We start from the raw sequence: 21332 nt of genomic DNA on the forward strand, positions 1-21332 counted from the left end.
ATTTGCTTCTAGGATTGTTTTTGAATCTTTACAGGTTATTTAGGAATTTGGCACGGAATGAGCAAAGTGGAGCTATTTGGATGACTTTGGAGTATTTTACAGAAGAAAAAGAACTTGAACTCGGATCAGAGTAGCAGCGTCGCCCGACACCGAAGGAGCATCGGTCGACGCCCATGTTTATCCGACGAGAGAAAGAAGAAATTGGAAGTTTTACAATTTTACCTAAAGTTTTCCTAAATTACTACACAAGTCTCTGACGTGTTTTAGGATATATAAATAGTGTTTTTGGGTTTTAGAAAACCCTTAAGTTTTATTTTAGGAAGTTATTTTCTAGCAAGTTTTTGAGAGAGAAATATTGAGAGCTTTTGGGAGAGAAAGAGATCAGAACTGCTTTGTAGAAAAGATTTCTAAACTCCCTCTTTTTACTTTTAATATCTATTGCATGTTATTCAGAGTTATTTGTTCTTCAGTATACATGTTTGAGTAATTTGCTTGTTAGGTTTAGGGTTTTTACAGGGTTTTTATGATTTATTAGATCTGTGATTTTTAGGGTTCTTAATCTTTTATGATCTCCATCTTTGGTTGTTCTTCACAATAGTTCTTGATTGATCACCTAGAATTATTATCTTAGGGAAATTAATTGATATGAGAATATAATTGTTTTCCTGATTAAAACCATTGATGAGCAAAATCACTTTTTACAAAGAGATTTGAATTAGTGATTTTGTGAATTTATCTAAACCTGTTTTTAAAGCTGATTTTTAACTTAGAAATTTACAAAGAGATTTGGATTTTCTGGTTTTAAATTTAGATAATAGTTGCAGTGAGAACTGAATTATTTTACCAAAATGTTTAGAGTTCTAGATCTGATTTTTATTGCATTAACCCTAATTAATCTATTGATTTAATTCTTCATAATTACCTGAGAAATTCCCTAGGCTTAATCTTTTGATTTTCTGATTTCACAACACCTTGATTTAATATTTTGCATTGTCTTCTTTTGTTTTTAATACAATTTAATCTGTTTAGCGTAATATCAAAAACTCTATAATTTATTGTGTTTGATCTTGAGTCTCTGTGGATTCGACCCCTAAGTACTGCATTGATCTCTTGTTTGAGAGAGTAGCTCTAAGGTTAATTTGAGCATATCAAATTTTGGCGCCGTTGTCGGAGACTCTTTGATCTACCATTAGATTTGAGTTTTGTATTTCAGATACATGCCTAAGCCTAACACCAGGAAGAATCCTACTGGTCCAGTTGTTAAGCTTACAAACCAAGAGTTAGGACAACTAGAGCGTGATAACACAAAAGCAGCCAAATCAGCCAAGATGGTCAACCCAATCATATTGAGACCAGATGCGGATGGTGCTTTGAGGGATCAAGAGGGCCACTTGTGCAATGAGTAGGGCCAAAAGCTTGATGCAGAAGGGAATATTATTGCTGAAGTTGCTGTCGGAAACGACCAAATTCTGGTAGTTGACGAATAGGCCGACTGTGTCGATCGACACTAATAGGGTATCGGTCGATACCCCCTTCCTGCAGACAGACGTGGAGCTGCAAACCATGTCAACAATCCGGTTCGAAGACAGGAGAACAACCGAGACTTGATCAGGACCATTGCTGACTACAACCAGGCTGATCTTGTGTATGAGAACCGGTCTGCTATTATTCCTCCTCCATTCTAGAGGAATGATTTTGAGTTGAAACCTGCTTACTTTCAACTAGTTGGGCAGAGACCTTTCTCTAACCTGCCCAATGAGAAGCCTTTGGACCACATAGAGCATTTTGAGGATCTTGTAACCAGTATCAAGGCTAATGGAGTGACTGAGGATTACATCTTCTGCAAGCTTTTCCCTTACTCACTTGCAGGAGAGGCATCTCAGTGGTTGAAGCAGTTACCAGCTGGATCATTGACAAATTGGCATGACGTCAAGGTAGCCATCCTCAACTACTTTTATGATGATGCAATGTCAGATGAGTTGAGAGTAAAGCTGTCATCTTTCAAGCAAAGACCAGATGAAGCTTTCCAGGCCGCTTGGGTGAGATTCAAAGCTTATCAGAGGGACTGCCCACACCATGGTTTCTCAAGGGTTCAATTGCTGAGCATTTTCTTCAGAGGGTGTGATTGGGAGTATCAGTTGGCTTTAGATGCTGCAAGTCATGGGAATTTCAAGACAAGATTTCCAGAAGATGCTGAAACTTTGATTGAAAACTTAGCCTCCAGCAATAGTACTAAGAGAGTTGATGCTGAGTGGAAGAGATTACATGGAGGGTTTGATTCAAACCAGTTAGCTTCTATTAATGCTAAGCTGGATTCAGTGCACAATCTCCTTGTGGGTAAGAAATCTGTTCACTTTTCTGCTGAAGCTGAGACATATGAGCCAGAACCTGATCAAGAAAATCGTGACGAAGAGGATGTTAACTATGTCTATGGGAATCAGGGACAGCGGTTTGGAAATCATCAAGGTAACAGACTTTACAGTGGAAACAGCCAACGCAGTAACTTTCAAGGCAATTCTTCTGGTTTCACTCCCAAACCTAACTATCAAAAGCAGCAACAAAGCAGTGGATACACAAGGACCTATGGCAACAATTCATATCAGTCTCCACCTCCAAAAACAGGTGAGAGTAGTAGGGTGGAAGCTATGCTTGAGCAGCTTTTGCAAGGTCAAGAAAAGATGGCAGTGACCTTCAATGGGAAGCTTGACAATGTCTACACTAATCTTAATGGGAAGTTTGAAGCTTTGAATATTCATGTCAAGAAGCTAGAAAGTCATGTTGCACAAACAGTTGGATCCGTCAAAAGGCAAGAGGGATTTTTCCCTGGGAGAACTGAATCAAATCCCAAGCATTCATGCAATGCATTGACCTTGAGAAGTGGCAAACAACTCCATTCTAGACCCCCAAAGGATCAATCTCATGATCTACTTGAGTTGATTGATGTTGAAGAGGATGAGGATGTTTCTGCGGAACTAGTGCCGACCGACACTGAAGAGCATAGGTCGACACCCTGTCCACCCGAAACCACGGATTCTACACTAGAAGTCAGCATCGATCGATGCCACCTTGGTACCAATCAATACTAACCACAGACCGAAACCCAGAAAGACACATCTTCCACACAAGTTGCTGAGAGAGTTTACAAACCCAAGGTTCCTTTTCCCAAGAATCCAGGGAAGTCCAAACAAGATTTAGATGATGCTAAATGCAAGGCAATGATGGACAAGCTTACTGTTGAGCTACCTTTGATTGATGCTGTAAAGACTTCTCCAATGCTTAGGAGATATGTCAAGAGGATGGTGACTAAGGATTTGAATGTTGAGCAAGGAGTGATGATGATATCAGCTCAAGTCAATGCTATTATCCAGAACAAGATCCTAGAGAAGCTTCCTGATACAGGTAGTTTTATCCTTGATTGCACTATATTCACTGACAGATTTGCTAGATCTTTGTGTGATCTTGGTTCTAGTGTTAACTTAATGCCAAGATCAGTGGCTCTTCGCCTGGGTATGACAGACTTCAAGCCTACCAAGCTCACTCTTATCCTTGCTGATCTCTCAATTCGCATTCCTGATGGTGTACTTGAAGATGTTCCAATTAAGATTGGTGAATGCTTGATACCTACTGATTTTGTGGTACTCAAGTATGAAGAAGAACCTAAGGACCCTCTTATCCTGGGAAGATCATTCTTAGCCACTGCTGGAGCTATAATTGATGTCAAGAAGGGACAAATTGGGCTTAATATTGGTGATCTACAAATGCGCTTTGACATGGACAAGCTAGTCAAGAGGCCAACCATTGCTGGTCAGACATTCTATGTTGACACTTTGTCTAATCTTGCTGAAGAGGTATTCAAGGAGCTGCATCCTGAAGACCCACTTGAAAGAGCATTGGTTAGTTCTGTAGAAGAGGTTGAGCATCTAGATGACATTGCTGCTGGGTATGTCAAGCTACTTGATGCTAATGAACAAGTGAAGAATCTGGTTTCTAAAGAGGAATTGGTTAGTACTTCTTCACAAGTTGAAAAATTTTCTGATTGGAGTTTAGAGAAAGCTCCAAAGCTTGATCTCAGGCCACTTTCTGCTGGTTTAAGGTATGCATTCTTGGGTGAAAATTCTTCTTATCATGTTATAGTTAATGCTTCCTTAAACAATGCAGAGCTCACTTTACTGCTAAGCAAGCTACGCAAGTTTCGCAAGGCTCTTGGCTATTCTCTTGATGATATTGCAGGGATTTCTCCAGACTTGTGCATGCATAGGATTCATCTTGAGGAAGGAGTTAAGACATCCATTGAGCATCAGATGAGGCTGAATCCCAATTTGCAAGATTTTGTCAAGAAGGAGATCATGAAATTGCTGAATGCTGGGATCATCTATCCAATATCTGATAGCAATTGGATTAGTCAAGTACATGTTGTTCCTAAGAAGGGTGGAGTCACAGTTGTGAAGAATGACAAGAATGATCTGATCCCTACAAGGACAATCACCGGACACCGGATTTGCATAGATTACAGGAAACTGAATGCTGCAACCCGAAAAGATCACTTCCCGCTGCCCTTCATTGACCAAATGCTTGAGAGGTTAGCCAATCATCCATACTACTGCTTTTTGGATGGCTATTCCGAGTTTTTCCAAATTTCGATTCATCCTGATGACCAAGAGAAGACCACTTTCACTTGCCCCTATGGCACCTTTGCTTACCGGAGAATGCCCTTTGGTCTCTGTAATGCTCCTGCGATATTTCAGAGATGCATGATGTCTATCTTCACTGATATGATTGAAGACTATATGGAGGTATTCATGGATGATTTTTCAGTTTATGGGTCTTCATTCAAGAACTCTTTAGAAAATCTATGCAAGGTGTTGGCAAGGTGTGAGGAGAAGCATTTAGTGCTCAATTGGGAGAAGTGCCATTTTATGGTTAGAGATGGTATAGTGCTTGGTCAAAGGGTTTCAGAAGCTGGTATTGAAGTTGACTGCGCTAAGATAGAGGTGATGACAAGTCTTCAAATGCCAGAGAATGTGAAGGCAGTAAGGAGTTTTCTTGGGCATGCAGGTTTCTATAGGAGATTTATCAAGATTTCAGCAAGATTGCTAGACCACTTTCTGCTTTGCTGTGCAAAGATGTCAAGTTTGAATTCACTAATAAGTGCAGGATAGCCTTTGAAAGGATTAAGCAAGAACTTGTGAGTGCTCCTATTGTTCAGCCACCAGATTGGAATCTCCCTTTTGAAGTTATGTGTGATGCTAGTGACTATGCAGTGTGAGCAGTGCTGGGACAGAGAAGAGACAAGAAGCTTCATGCAATTTACTATGCAAGAAGAACACTTGATGATGCACAAAGAAATTATGCAACAACAGAAAAGGAGTTGTTGGCGGTTGTGTTTGCTTTTGAAAAATTCTGTTCTTATCTAGTTGGATCCAAAGTCATTTCATACTGATCATGCTGCTTTGAAGTATTTAATGCAGAAGAAGGATGCAAAGCCTAGACTTTTGAGATGGATTCTTTTACTTCAAGAGTTTGACATTGAAGTGAAGGATAAGAAGGGGATTGAGAATGGTGTTGTTGATCACTTGTCTAGGATTAGAATTGATGATGATGTGCCAATCCAAGACTGTTTGCCTGAGGAACACGTCTATTTTGTGGATACATGGTCTTCACCTGATGAAAACAAGTGTCTGTCCTCGGATGCAGGTGGTGCCAATTGATACCACCATAGCATCGGTCGACACCCATGCTTTCCAGAGACAGACTGGTCGTATGATGGAGATTTAGCTGTTGTGGCTAGCTCCAATCCACCCTGGTATGCTGATATTGCCAATTATCTTGCTGCTGAGGTAGAACCAGAGCAATTCACTGGCTATAACAAGAAGAGGTTCTTGAGAGAGCTTAGGAGATATTATTGGGATGAACCTTATTTATATAAGCATTGCAGTGATGGAGTTTACAGAAGATGTTTGGCAGAGACTGAGGTACCTGATGTTTTGTTTCATTGTCATGGGTCTGACTATGCAGGACATTTTGCTACATTCAAAACAGTGTCCAAGGTCCTCCAAGCAGGCTTCTGGTGGCCAACGATGTTCAAAGATGCTCATGAATATGTCTCAAGATGCTATGCTTGTCAACGGAAAGGTCAGATTAGCAAGAGGAATAAGATGCCACAAAACTTCATTCTTGAAGTTGAAGTGTTTGAATGTTGGGGTATTGACTTTATGGGACCGTTTCCATCTTCCTACAAGAACAATTACATCCTATTTGCTGTTGATTATGTCTCCAAGTGGGTTGAAGCAATTGCATGTCCAAAGAATGATTATGCAGTGGTTCTTAAGCTGTTTAAGACCATTATCTTTTCAAGGTTTGGAGTGCCTCGAATTGTCATCAGTGATGGAGGTAAGCACTTTATCAATAAAGTGTTTGATAAGCTGCTGAAAAAGTATGGAGTTCAACTTAGAGTGGCTACTCCATATCACCCTCAGACTAGTGGGCAAGTAGAGGTTTCCAACAGGCAGATTAAGGAGATTCTTGAGAAAACAGTTGGTGTTACAAGGAAGGATTGGGCTGCAAAGCTTGATGATGCACTATGGGCATATAGGACTGCATATAAAACACCACTTGGCACCACACCTTTTCATCTGCTTTATGGGAAAGAATGACATCTTCCAGTGGAGTTAGAGCACAAGGCAGCTTGGGCAGTTAAGTTAATGAATTTTGATGCCAAGACAGCTTCAGAGAGAAGGCTAGTGCAGTTGAATGAGTTGGATGAGCTGAGATTTCATGCATTTGAGAATTCAAAGCTGTACAAGGAGAGAACCAAGGCATATCATGATAAGAAGATCATCTCTAGGCACTTTGAGCCTAATGACCAGGTACTCCTTTACAATTCTCGCTTGAAGCTATTTCCGGGTATACTCCGTTCCCGTTGGTCTGGTCCTTTTACTGTCCAAGAAGTTCGACCATATGGAGCCATTGTGTTGCTGAATTCCAAAGGAGAGAAGTTCACTGTTAATGGCCAAAGGGTGAAACATTATTGGGCGAAAGCAGAGATACCGGACGGACACATTGTGCGTCTGGACGAAGCACCCCCCGCCTAATCCGTTGTCAAGTCCAGCTAATGACTTAAAACAAGCGCTGAGTGGGAGGCAACCATTAGTAGAAACATTTTTTTTATTTTTTTTCAATTTTTAGGATTACTAACATATTAATTTGTGGTTTTGAGTTTTATTGTTTCAGAAAAAAAAAATCAAAGGAAAAAGTTTCAGATACCATTGATCAAGCCTCAACATTGATCGATACCACCTGGGTATCGGTCGGCACCGTTACTGGATCGCAGGTGATCGAAGAAAAGTTTAATGGGTTTAAGGAATTTGGGTTTGCGAAAATGGGCCTGAATTTGCCACTAGGCCGGGTCCGACAGAAGTAGCATCGATTGATGCCACTTACTGGGCATCGGTCGATACCGTTAAAACCGAGGAAGACCCGATATAAACCCTCGAGCTTTCTTCTTCCTCCCATTCGCAACAGAACCGCCGAACAGCTTAAATTCACCATAACTCTCTTGTTTCCGATCCGTTTTGAGTGATTCAAAGCCCTAATCCACTCAATTTTCTCTCTTCTACCCGGATCCAGTGTCCATTTCGCGGTTTGAAGTGATGTCGCAGAGAAAGAAGGCCAGAACTGCCGCCGACCAACCTTCCTCCTCTCGCCGATCAGCTCGCCGGTCACCTCCGCCAACTCCGGCAAGTCATCCCTCCACTCTCCCATACCTTTCCCTTCCTTCTCCCATCCAATCTCGTTTCCCATGGCCCAAATCTGAAAATGAGCCAATCCCAACTCAACAGGTATGGGAAAACCCTCTCGCAGAACTTAAGAAGGCTGAATTTATCAACAGACCATTAGATGTTTGGAGAGAGTATGAGACAATGTTGTATAATGACTGGTTAGGAGTAGAAATTGAACCAACCAAGTTTGTTGATCCTGCTCTTCTGCGTAGACTTGGAATTTATGATGAGGTCATGAGATTGATAGATAAGATACATCTGGGGACTATTTGCACTAAGCAGTACGATTGCTATCCAGATCTAGTTAGACAGTTTATGGCTAATGTTAGAGTTGTTTATGCTAATGACCAGGCACCAAAGGCACGAGATGGTTGGTTGTGTTTCTTTATTGAGGGAAAACAGTACACGATTAGGTTGCAAGAGATATGTGATGTGTTTGACTAGCCACATTTTTACGAAGGTACTGTTTTGCCTCAGACCTATTCGGATGTTGGTGTTTTGTGGTCTTATATAGGAAATGGAGTTTATGACTCTAAGAAGAGTGTTCAAACAGATGTTCGCCATCCCGCACTTCGATACGTTCTTCGGGCTATTGGGACCAATTTTCAGTGTAAGATGGAGCCTAACAAGATGAGAGCTGCTGAGCTTTATCTATTGGGTATTGGGATTGGACGATTGATTCTGGATTTGACTGTGCGGCAGGATCCTTCAGCGCCCAACTATGAGGCTGTTTTTGCACATCACTTGGTTGATCTTCAGAGCAAGCCGTTTTTGGGTCGCGGCCGCAAGATTGAGTATGTTGGGAGCCTTATCACAGCTATTCTTCAGTGGAAGAACGTTCCGACTGACGGGTACAGTATGCTGCCACAGCGGGTTCTCATGGATGAACAATATATGAGGAGTACAACCTGGATGAAGCCAGGTTTGTTGTGGAGATTCAGGGATGAGACTGGAGAGCATCTGATACGCCTTCCACGACAAGACCTCACTACTATTGGAGATGATCCAGAGCAGTTGCGTTTTCTACCGTCCGTTGCTGACCTTGTCACTGCTCCTCCTTCCCGTCGCCATCGGACTTCACGGGCTACTGCCGCTGCTGCACCTGCTGAGGACTTAGATGGTCCTAACCCTGCTGGGGATTTTGAGATTGGTTCTTCTTCTGCTACTTCAGCATCTGATTTTCCCCCTTTTCCTGAGCCTCCACAGCCTTTTGCTACTATGAGTCCTACCGCCTACCAGGAGTACCAGACATCCACCATGCGTGCCATCTAGAACGCGATTGCTCGATTGTCTCGTTGCCGTTGCCTTGGTCGTACTAGGCGTCGTACTAGACGCAGGTCACCTGGTGATTCTGTCTCTGATGACGATGATGTTTCTGCTAGCCCCTGATCATGGTTTTTTTTTCCCTTTTTAGGATTGAGTCATTTTTATTCTTGCATTGAGTCAGTTTGTGTTTGAAATTTGTGTGAACTTATGAATTATCTATCTATCATGTTGCTTTTAACTTGTGTTTATGTGTGAGTGCTTCTTAACAGAACTAACATCAAAAGGATTGATCCAACAACACAAGAACACAACTAACTGCAACTAAGGATTTTCGGCCAAATTCACTGTTCACCGAGGGTGTCGATCGACACCACTCTGGCATCGGTCGGCACCATAGGGTAACCCGAGGAAATTCATCTTTTCATTCAAATTTTTCAACACAAATTTTTGTTTCTTTACCCTTCCCTTGCTTGAAAACACCGGGGACAGTGTCGCTTAAGTCTGGGGGAGGTTAGTACTAACTACTAACTTCGTTTTGGGTTTTTAGTGTGTCAAAACCGATTTTTGTTTTTACTGAGTCAAATTTTTCAAAAATTTGGAATTATGATCTCTAACTAATGACTATTGTTCTTTGGCTAACACTCTAATGACTCTTGACTAAGCTTGACCTCAGAAATGAAGTGCGGAAAAGACTATGAGCTGTATCAACAATCCTGAAAGCCCTTATTCAAAGGATATCTAGTTAAACTAACGTTGTGTCAACTTTTATCAGGATTTTAACCGAACTTAATCTCTTACTTTTTGGTTGGAAATCAGTGGACTAAACTTCTTTTTCAGGCCATACAAGACAGTGCAATTTTTAAAAGTATGATTCCCCTCTCTCTTCCCTTCAGTGTTTTGTGAAAAAAAAGAGAGAAAGATCAGAAAAAAAAGAGGAAGAATAAAAGATGAGATGATTTTGATCAGTTTAGAGAGGTAGGTAAATTACCTATGACCTCATTATTCTATTCTTGAGTCAATTGATCACACAAAGCTTGGAAGCGAGGGATAGGTAAATTACCAATGACCCCGGTATTCGCTTACATCTTTGATTTGAAAAAAAAAACAACTCATTAAAAGTGAGAAAAGGGAGAGGAAAGGAGATGTATGAAGAATGTCTTGGTCTGAAGAGAGTCCATATGCCATTGATCGATACACCAAGGTAAGAACTCACCTGTATTTGCTTTAATTTATGTAATGAGATGAAAATGGTGAGACTAGAGATTCTAGAGGATTGTGGGATTTGAGTAAGGAATGTTGATGATTTTCAAATGACAAAGTATATGAAGTAAGTTCTTGTGAGTCAAGGCGATTGAAACATATATTTTTTGTTGTGGTGATGAATGATGTGTGGAATGATGACTTATGAATGAATGGATGGCAGGGTGTTTCAATTCCCCTTATGCAGTTGTAGTATAAGAGGTGTCAATCCAATCTGAGTGTTTGTGAACAATCAAGATGTGCATATGAGTCTAAGTCAAGCCAGATGTAAAGGTTGTTTATCACTAACAATCCTATGATGAAATGTAAAGTGCAGAAAGTAAAACTACAAGAACTAGGAGCTAAATGCAAATGGGACAGAATGATTATGACAATTATGAAGCTAAAACAGAAATAGAAACTATGATAATACAAGTATTGAACTAATGCAAGGTAAGTAATGAACATGATACTAAATGAATGCAACAGAAATGCAACTAGAGTGAAACAGGACAAACGTAAATCATAAACACAAGTTCTGGGTTGGAACTCGAGCAAGCACTCGATCGAGTGTAGATCGAGTGCAGGGTCGAGCTGGACAAATACGCAAAACAGAGCAACACAAGAAAAACAGAGCAATACCAAAACGAATCAAACAACGATCAAACAACATGATTTAAGCTAAGAAATCAATAAACAAGAAAGGTCTTGAGAAGGGATTCATGGGCTGGACTAATGATTGAGGTCATCTAACTTGGTCAACAAATCTCAAACAACTTGAGCTAATCTCTAGACATATATTTCTAAGACATGTTTAATCCACTCTCATGGCAAGAAACAATCAAACTCATGCATCTCTAGACTTGTTCTCACAAAGTAAAGAATCTACACAAGCAGGCATTAAGCAATATGTCAAAAATCAAACAAGACTTCTAATCTCTTAGCAAACCTAATGATAGTCTCTAGATCTAGCCCTATCTATGCTCCTTAGACATTGGTGTGATGCTAAGAGGCTTGAAATCAGATCCTACCCTCTCAGATATAGGATTAGCATTAAGAACATCTAGCCTAGAAGAGATCTACAACAATCAAGCTTGACCAAATCAAACAAACCTCAAACACAACCCAGCCTAACCCATCCTCAAGATCCTAAGCAACTACTCACAAGCATACATGATGAACATCAAAATCATAAACCCAGAAAATGATGAAACTTGCATGATTAGATAGATAAAGCAAAGATCTACAATATTGAAGAAAGAATCAAACTCAAATTCTCAATATTCTGAAAGTTATGAAACCAACAATATTGAAGAATTTAGTCTTTTTTCTCCTTTTAAAAGAAGTACAAGATCTTAAGAAAATAAAAGTGCAAAAGGAATAATTCCCAAAAAGGTAAAAACTAGGTTTATGACTCTCTAAAAAACTGGCTTCTTTGGTGGTTGCAGGTACAAGCCCTTATATAGAAAAAGTAGTGGAAGCCCTAAAAACGCTAAAAGACAAAATAGCCAGGCGGCTCGACCAACTCGACCTGGTGCTCGGTCGAGTGACCGGTCGAGTTGGCTCCTCTTGTGCTCCTCCCACTCGGTCGAGTTCCTCTCAGCACACGGTCGAGTGTCTAGTCGAGTGGGCAGTCGAGTTGGACTCCAGACCTTGGTTCTTCAGCCTTAGCTCTCTTGCTTTCTCCTCATGATTGCTTCACTGCTCTTCAGCATTGCTTCCATGCTCCTTAAGCTCCAAAATCACTTGTTTATGCATGAAAAGATGCAAATGCAATGCAACTAAACTCTAATGCAAGAACAGTCCTAAAGCTATGCAATAATGGTCAAAATGGATAGCAAAAGATGCAAAAGATGTGAATATATTAAGGGAAAACAGGGTAAAATATATGAACATCAGCGATGAAGAGTGCGAAGATCAGTTGTCTGCAGTTGAGGGAGTTCCTATGTTTTCAAACCTCTTTCATAGGTCTAAGATTATGTTTTGCTTGAGGGCAAGCAAAGGCTAAGTCTGGGGGAGTTGATATATCATGGTTTTACGGTTTTTAACCATGATATAAGTGTGCTTTTTGAGTCTTTTCATTTGTTTCTAGGATTGTTTTTGAGTCTTTACAGGTTATTTAGGAATTTGGCACAAAAAGAGCAAAGTTGAGCTATTTGGATGACTTTGGAGCATTTTACAGAAGGAAAAGAACTTGGAATCGAATCAAAGTAGCAGCGTCGACCGACACCGAAGGAGCATCGGTCGACGCCCATGTTTATCCGACGAGAGAAAGAAGAAATTGGAAGTTTTACAATTTTACCCAAAATTTTCCTAAATTACAACACAAGTCCCTGACGTATTTTAGGACATATAAATAGTATTTTTGGGTTTTAAAAAACCTTTAAGTTTTATTTTAGGAAGTTATTTTCTAGCAAGTTTTTGAGAGATGGATATTGAGAGCTTTTAGGAGAGAAAGAGATCAGAACTGCTTTGTAGAGAAGATTTCTAAACTCCCTCTTTTTACTTTTAATATCTATTGCATGTTATTCAGAATGATTTGTTCTTCATTAAACATGTCTGAGTAATTTGCTTGTTAGGTTTAGGGTTTTTATAGGGTTTTTATGATTTATTAGATCTGTGATTTTTAGGGTTCTTAATCTTTTATGATCTTCATCGTTGGTTGTTCTTCACAATAGTTCTTGATTGATCACCTAGAATTATTATCTTAGGGAAATTAATTGATATGAGAATATAATTGTTTTCCTGATTAAAAGCATTGATGAGCAAAATCACTTTTTACAAACAGATTTGAATTAGTGATTTTGTGAACTTATCTAAACATGTTTTTAAAGCTGATTTTTAACTTAGAATTTTACAAAGAGATTTGGATTTTCTGGTTTTAAATTTAGATAATAATTGCAGTGAGAACTGAATTATTTTACAGAAAAGTTTAGAGTTCTAGATCTGATTTTTATTGCATTAACCCTAATTAATCAATTGATTTAATACTTAATAATTACCTGAGAAATTCTCTAGGTTTAATCTTTTGATTTCCCGATTTCACAACACCTTGATTTAATATTTTGCATTGTCTTCTTTTGTTTTTAATACAATTTAATCTGTTTAGCGTAATATCAAAAACTCTATAATTTATTGTGTTTGATCTTGAGTCTCTGTGGATTCGACCCCTAAGTACTGCATTGATCTCTTGTTTGAGAGAGTAGCTCTAAGGTTAATTTGAGCATATCAAATTTTGGCGCCGTTGTCGGGGACTCTTTGATCTACCATTAGATTTGAGTTTTGTATTTCGTCTAAATTTTTTGTTTTATTTTCTACTTATACGCTAGTGTATCTTTTCTCTTGTGTGTTTCAGGTACATGTCTAAGCCTAACACCAGGAAGAATCCTATTGGTCCAGTTGTTAAGCTTACAAACCAAGAGTTAGGACAATTAGAGCGTGATAACACAAAAGCAGCCAAATCAGCCAAGATGGTCAACCCAATCATATTGAGACCAGATGCGGATGGTGCTTTGAGGGATCAAGAGGGCCACTTGTGCAATGAGCAGGGCCAAAAGCTTGATGCAGAAGGGAATATTATTGCTGAAGTTGCTGTCGGAAACGACCAAATTCTGGTAGTTGACGAACAGGCTGACGGTGTCGACCGACACCAACAGGGTATCGGTCGACACCCCCTTCCTGCAGACAGACGTGGAGTTGCAAACCATGTCAACAATCCAGTTCGAAGACAGGAGCACAACCGAGACTTGATCAGGACCATTGCTGACTACAACCAGGCTGATTTTGTGTATGAGAACCGGTCTACTATTATTCCTCCTCCATTCCAGAGGAATGATTTTGAGTTGAAACCTGCTTACTTTCAACTAGTTGGGCAAAGACCTTTCTCTAACATGCCCAATGAGAAGCCTTTGGACCACATAGAGCATTTTGAGGATCTTGTAACCAGTATCAAGGCTAATGGAGTGATTGAGGATTACATCTTCTGCAAGCTTTTCCCTTACTCACTTGCAGGAGAGGCATCTCAGTGGTTGAAGTAGTTACCAGCTGGATCATTGACAAATTGGCATGACGTCAAGGTAGCCATCCTCAACTACTTTTATGATGATGCAATGTCAGATAAGTTGAGAGTAAAGCTGTCATCTTTCAAGCAAAGACCAGATGAAGCTTTCAAGGCCGCTTGGGTGAGATTCAAAGCTTATCAGAGGGACTGCCCACACCATGGTTTCTCAAGGGTTCAATTGCTGAGCATTTTCTTCAGAGGGTGTGACTGGGAGTATCAGTTGGCTTTAGATGCTGCAAGTCATGGGAATTTCAAGACAAGATTTCCAGAAGATGTTGAAGCTTTGATTGAAAACTTGGCCTCCAGCAATAGTACTAAGAGAGTTTATGCTGAACGGAAGAGATTACATGGAGGGTTTGATTCAAACCAGTTAGCTTCTTTTAATGCTAAGCTGGATTCAGTGTACAATCTCCTTGTGGGTAAGAAATCTGTTCACTTTTCTGCTGAAGCTGAGACATATGAGCCAGAACCTGATCAAGAAAATCGTGAGGAAGAGGATGTTAACTATGTCTATGGGAATCAGGGACAACAGTTTGGAAATCAGCAAGGTAACAGACCTTACAGTGGAAACAGCCAACGCAGTAACTTTCAAGGCAATTCTTCTGGTTTCACTCCCAAACCTGACTAGCAAAAGCAGCAACAAAGCAGTGGATACACAAGGACCTATGGCAACAATTCATATCAGTCTCCACCTCCAAAAACAGCTGAGAGTATTAGGGTGGAAGCTATGCTTGAGCAGCTTTTGCAAATCTACAAAATACTTGCAGATGCTACAAGAAGCGAATTCTGGTACGTTCACGAATTATGAAATTGACTTTGATGGAAGATTCAAATATCTATTTATTACTTTTGGTCAATCAAGAAGAGGGTTCTACAAGGCAATGCGGAAAGTGATAGTAGTTGATGGAACATTTTTGAAGAATAAATACAAAGGAGTTCTACCATTCGCATTTGGAATTGCTGATTCTGAGAATGATTGTTCATGGGAGTGGTTTTCTATGCAACTTAAGATGGATATAGCTGATGAAGAAGGTTTATCATTTGTGTCAGATAGACATACATCAATTGCTAAATCAATTGGAAACATCTACCCATTGGCTAAATATGGTATTTGCATCCCCCACTTGATTAGTAATGTTATAACATATAATAAGGGCAGAGGTGTCGCTGGTATGGTTGCAAAAGCATCAAAAGCTTATAGAGTTGCTGATTTTGAGAAAGAGTTTGCGCGAATTAACAATATTAGTCATGCTATTGGAAGTTATCTAGAGGAAGCCGATGTGAGAAATGGGCTCGCTGTCATTTTCTGGGTTATAGATATGACATTAACACCAACAATGCGGCTGAGTCAATCAATGCAGCTTTGAGGTCACCCAGAGAGTATCCAATAATTCTTTTGTTAGACAGCATCAGAGAAATGATGACAAGCTGGTTTTATGAGAGTAGAGAGTTAAGTGCTAAGCAAAAAGATCTTTTAACTGTTGAGGTGGAGAAAAAGATTTCAAGAAGAATAGAAAAAGGTAAATTCATGAACGGTTATCCGATGAGCAGATCCATGTTGCAGGTAAAAGGTAATGGAGTAGACTACATTGTTGACTTAGAAAAAATGACTTGTTCATGTGGAAAGTTCAGCATAGGAAAACTCCCTTGTAGACATGCTATAAAAGGAGCTTTTGATATAGGCAAGGATCTATATCCTTATGTTGATGATGTGTATACCACTACCGCATGGAGATTGCAATATGAGGAAACTATTAATCCAATAGGTGTTCCTGAAGAAGAATGGCGAGTCCCACAACATGTTGAAGATGCAAAAGTTCGACCACCTGAAACAAGAAGACATCCTGGACACGCAGAAAAAGAAGATATGAATCCGCTGAAGACAAGATAAAATCTTCACAAAACTCATAAGGGTCAAAGAGACATAAGTGTAGGCACTGTGGCAAAGAAGGGCATAACAGAACGACATGTGATATCGTGATATGACAATGGTTTGTGAATCAACTTTAGATTCATGTTTTTGAATTTTTAGTAGATTTCATTTATTAACTATCTCTTTGGTTTAATGTGATTTTAGAGCTTATTTCTTAATTTTTTTGTGCATATCCAATATGAAGACAAAAATTCATTAGAAATACACGATTTAAATATTGCATATCCAGTAAGGATTGTAGTAAAAAACAGACTTCACCAGACTTCTCCAGACTTCAATAGACAAGTGTATAAATTTCACCAGACTTGTCTGCAGACTTCACCAGACTTCAATAGACAAATGCATAAATTTCACCAGACTTCACCAGACTTGTCTGCAGACTTCACCAGATTTGTCTACAAACTTCACCAGACTTGTCTACAGACTTCACCAGACTTGTCACCAGCCTTCACCAGACTTCACCAGACTTGTCTACAGACTTCACCAGACTTGTCTACAGACTTCACCAGACTTGTCTACAGACTTCACCAGACTTGTCTGTAGACTTCACCATCAATGAATTTCTTAACTGTTTAAGACCTTTTGTGTTGTTTGTTTGTTTCAAAGATAACACCACATACAGACTTGTTTGTTTGTTTGTTTGTGTACGTTGTGATTCAGGAATTTAAAAATAAATCAGACCTTATGTATTGATCAACCATTAATAACACAAAATTCACTAGAATATCAATAAAAATGAAAGCGATATAACTAATGAAAAATAAAAGTGTAAAGACACTTAAAAATTAGCAAAGGTCTACAAACTCAGCCGCATACACTGGAGGCGCATAAGTTTTCATTCGATCCACTAGCACAGGATCCTTTGCTGCTATCCAAAGATCAACTGCCAACTTCAAACGAGCATGCTTGATGTTTTCATCGTCAATCAAATCATAAGGTAGATTACGCATGTGACACTCGATATACTTCAGGGCATAAACTCCACAATCACAATTTGACCGATTTAATTTATATTGCATATGGACCTCGATGATCTCATATTGAGTCAACAATGGAGCTTTCCCATCAACCTTTTTGTGAATCTCCTTCACAAGACGAGGGATGACATTAGCGAATGGCTCAACGTGTCTTCTGTTGTGGTATTGATTACAACCGAAGACTTCAATTGTTATTAGGATGAAGTTAATACAAACTGAGATCCAATGATTACCGTTAATGAAGACTGGTGCATAAATTCTGTCCAAATCTACAACCCAACTTTTTCCTGTCTTTCCATGAGATGGCAATTCACCTTTGGCATAGCCTAACAAAAGTTTATTCCAAGCGTGGGTTCGTCCTGCCGATCTAAACTTATTGTAGTCTCTTTTTACGTGCATGCTAAACTGACAATTCATGAAACCAACACGATCCAACTTTAGGCGGCCTAAAGATGTATGCTCCCGAAATATATACATCATTGCATCCATTTCCTGAAAATATTTAAAGACTCAGGTTTGTCCAACTTAAAATCAGGTTTATCTAACTTAAAGAATATTAAATATGATATTTAAAAAGATTGACACGTACCTCATTTCCAAGCCATTTGTGGCCCATCATGACTCGGTCAAACAATTCTCAATCAAGTAAAGTTGGACCCAGTTGAATGTTTCTGTAAACGTAAAACAATTGTAAGGTTACAATAAAAATCATAACATGTATATAAAAATGTATGAATCACGTACTCGAGATGCCTACTCCACTCTTCAAAAGCATTCCATACATCATCAGCAACGAAATTCAACATCGCATCCGGTTCATCTTTACCCGCGTCTCGGGGACTCAATGTAGGATCTCAAATCCGGTCACAACAGACTTTTGAGATAAGTGTCTTATTGTGTTCTTTAGGTAGTCTTGTGTATCTACATTAAGGTCTATCTCAAGAGGCGCAATAAACAGATTATCTAATTCAAATAGTTCAACCTGACAAAAAAAAATATGAAAGGCTTTGGTTAAAGTTTACAACACATAAGTTAAAAAATATTATTTTTTGTTTACAATATACACATTCAAACAAGGATACAACAAAAGGGAAAGACCACACATAAGATTACAATATAACAAGATCGAACGAGGCATTGAGCTATTTCTTACGTACCGAAGTTTTGGGCTTCACTTGTGATGGACTAGGATCCACTTCTGCTGGACTAGGATCCATTTCTGCTGGTCTGGATATCAAGGCCTTGATATCTGATACATCTTTCTCCAATGTTTGCAATCGTTCCCCAAAGGTTTCTGTGAAGCTCTTGAAAGAAGAGTCAATCAACTCCTTAAAGTACCGCTTCATGTCATCTCCACAAGAACAATGTGAAGTTGATGCTCGCTGAGATAGCACCATCCTTTTGCGTGTCTCTGCTCCATGATCAACTTGCTTCTTCTTCCTCTTCTTCAAGCTAGACACTTCTGGGGTATTAGCTTGCTTCTCACCACTCTCCAAACAAACCAAAACTTCATTGTCCCCTCCAACAGTCTGAGATTGTTCTTCAACATCCTCAATATTATCATCTTCCACACCATATCCTTCGACACTCTCCCAAATATGATCTCCAAAATCATAGCCAGGTCTGATCAAAGCATCCAAGTTGTCCACTTCACAATCTTCAGTTTCATCACTCCTCAAATATTCAATGGACTCCAATACATCAAAGTTTCCGGTGGAGGAAATGTATGCATAAACAACATCCTGCGAAAACAAAAAAAAAAAATCAATTCAACATATATTCATGTTCGTTTATCAATTAGTAAAAAAAATTCAACATATTCGAATATATACAAAAAAAAAAAAAAAAAAATAGTCAACTAACCTTGTTTCCAATTGATTTCTCTACAAGGAGGAGCTCATCATATGATACTTTTGCAGCACATTTCCAATTAGAGCATCGACCAACTGTAATCTCTTTGTCAATCTTCTCTCCCATAAGTTGTCCAATGACAGGAATGGCTTCCATAACCCAAACTTGAAGAGCGTATGAGAAACCATTGAGGATGTAACTTATGGGGTTCTTCAGTTTCTTTCTTGCTTCCATTATAGAGCTAACTTAATGGTCAAAAGTTACAAGACCCCAAGGATAACTCCTAATCTTCTCAAGATCCATTACCAGCTTGATGTATGAATGTGGTATAGCTTTCTTCTCATCCTTAGCCACTTCCAACCCAGCAATTACACAAACATACACAAACTGGATCTTATCTTCTTTTTTCTCCACGATGGAGCTGCTTCAAGGTGGGTCTTCATCAAACTTTGAATGGTAATGATACCACCTCTCTTCAACAATTTACTCCAAAACCCATTATCATCTGTCCATTCCTATGAATCACCACTAAAATCATCATTGAACTTTAGCCCAGTAACTGCATGGAATTCTTCCATCGAGAATCTAAGCGGCTTCTTACCAAACACAAACCACAGCTCATGTCTTCGCTTAGTCACCAATTGCCTACACATTATGTTGTGTATCAACCGAGCTGAGTACTCAAGACCATTCTCATACAATGCAAAAATACTTGCGAAAACTGGATCACCCTTCACAATCTCATACTCCTCTGGTAATGCGCTCTTGATTTTGTTCAAAATAGACATTCGACATGAGTTATTAATCTGCCCAACTTGTGGCTCACTTCCATCTTCCATAAGCCGCTTAGGATACTTCAATTGTTCCATTCCTGCCGAATATAGTAAAAGATGAATTAGTATAAACTAGCCACAACTGAAATAAATCAACTAAAAGTATGATTTAAGAACAAGAAAACTATGACTACTAATCATTTAGATGCAAACAGGAATTTGAAAAAAAAAATTGAGAGGTTTTCTGAACTAAGAAGATCAAAAATTGAAATCGAGTTTTTAAAAAATTACATAACCTTATGAAACTAATGAATCATAAAAACCAACATTTCCAATTTGAAATAGAGTTTTTTATAAATCATAACAAAAATCAACAAAGATATGAGATTCTTACTCGATTTCTTGAGATAGAAAGAGTCAAATTTTCAAAAACAATATAATACAGATTCTTAAAACTATGAATTAATAACAAAAAACCTTGATTACTAATCATTTAGATGCAAAACAAGAATTCAAAGTCTTATACAATAGTGAAAAATCAGAAAATCGAGAGCTTCATCCTCATCATTACCACATTATTAAGAAAATCATTGAAACGTTGTTAATTGTACTTATAATAATACAATTCTGGATTCAAATCGAGATTACAAAAGGATAAAAGTTAAACATGCCAAAAAATTTCCACAGTTAAACAAACCAAATTCGATGAACATGGATAAATGTTCAAGAGAAATTCATACTGAAAATTTGTTAATTTACTTAAATTATACAATTCTTGGTTGAAATCGAGATTAAACAAACAAAAACAACCTTGAAAATTTGGTTTTCCTGATTTGGTAAAATTGAGAAATAGACCATTTAAAATTTCATACTTTTCATCGAAATTGAGCGATTAAAACTAACAAAACAAGATGAGAGAACTTAAAATATTTACACTGCAATATGAATACGAATTTCATATGATGTGAACAGAAGCAAAGGATATTGACCTATTAAAGTGAGGAAACAAAAAAAATTGACTAATCACAAGAACAAGAGAAAGACAAATCAACAAGAGGACAAAACAAGAATTAAGCTTCGCCCAGATGAGCAAAGGAGGGAAAAACACTCACCACCGTCGATGAATCGCGACAACAAGACGAAGATGTCACCACAGTCGCCGCCGTCGATATCACCAATGTTCAGTTTTTTTTCACGACTTGCTAAAAGAGAAAACGAAAAAAAGGTTTTAGTCTTGTAGAAGTCTCTCAGTGAATTAGAGGCTTAGGTTTCTATTTTGTTTTCTTATTTTTTGAAATAAATTTACTTTCAAAATTTATTTATATTTTCTTATTTTCGTTTTTTGAAAAATGAGGGCAAAACTGGATTAAAAAGCAAATTTAAACCTATATGACCAACCCTACAAAAAAAAGTGTAGATGGACAAATGTTTTAAAAAAGATCATTTTTTCTAATA

General features: G+C 38.6%; 2 protein-coding genes across 2 annotated transcripts; one reads left to right on the forward strand and one right to left on the reverse strand.

Annotated features, from left to right (window-relative positions):
* The first annotated feature begins 15763 nt into the window (after positions 1-15763).
* Positions 15764-16234, forward strand: LOC104720712 (uncharacterized). The gene has a single exon (XM_010438587.2). It carries the CDS (start codon positions 15764-15766, stop codon positions 16232-16234), a length of 471 nt encoding a protein of 156 aa, XP_010436889.2.
* A 1860-nt stretch (positions 16235-18094) lies between these two features.
* On the reverse strand, positions 18095-19338 carry LOC147937434 (uncharacterized). The gene is made up of 3 exons (XM_087468806.1): positions 19117-19338; positions 18411-18995; positions 18095-18235 (listed from the first exon to the last, which is right to left on the reverse strand). Exons 1-3 carry the CDS (start codon positions 19336-19338, stop codon positions 18095-18097), a joined length of 948 nt encoding a protein of 315 aa, XP_087324932.1.
* Positions 19339-21332: the final 1994 nt, after the last annotated feature.

This window comes from Camelina sativa, chromosome 10 (genome assembly GCF_030686135.1).
Source record: "Camelina sativa cultivar CO46 ecotype springtype chromosome 10, ASM3068613v1".
Lineage (NCBI taxonomy): Eukaryota > Viridiplantae > Streptophyta > Magnoliopsida > Brassicales > Brassicaceae > Camelina > Camelina sativa.

Coding starts and splice junctions, on each gene's coding strand:
- LOC104720712 (XM_010438587.2), top strand. CDS start 15,764: ATGACAAGCTGGTTTTATGAGAGTAGAGAGTTAAGTGCTAAGCAAAAA.
- LOC147937434 (XM_087468806.1), bottom strand. CDS start 19,338: ATGGAAGCAAGAAAGAAACTGAAGAACCCCATAAGTTACATCCTCAAT. Junction 18,996..19,116: donor AGAAATCAATTGGAAACAAG/GTTAGTTGACTA, acceptor TTGTTTTCGCAG/GATGTTGTTTATGCATACAT. Junction 18,236..18,410: donor AAGTGAAGCCCAAAACTTCG/GTACGTAAGAAA, acceptor TTTTTTTGTCAG/GTTGAACTATTTGAATTAGA.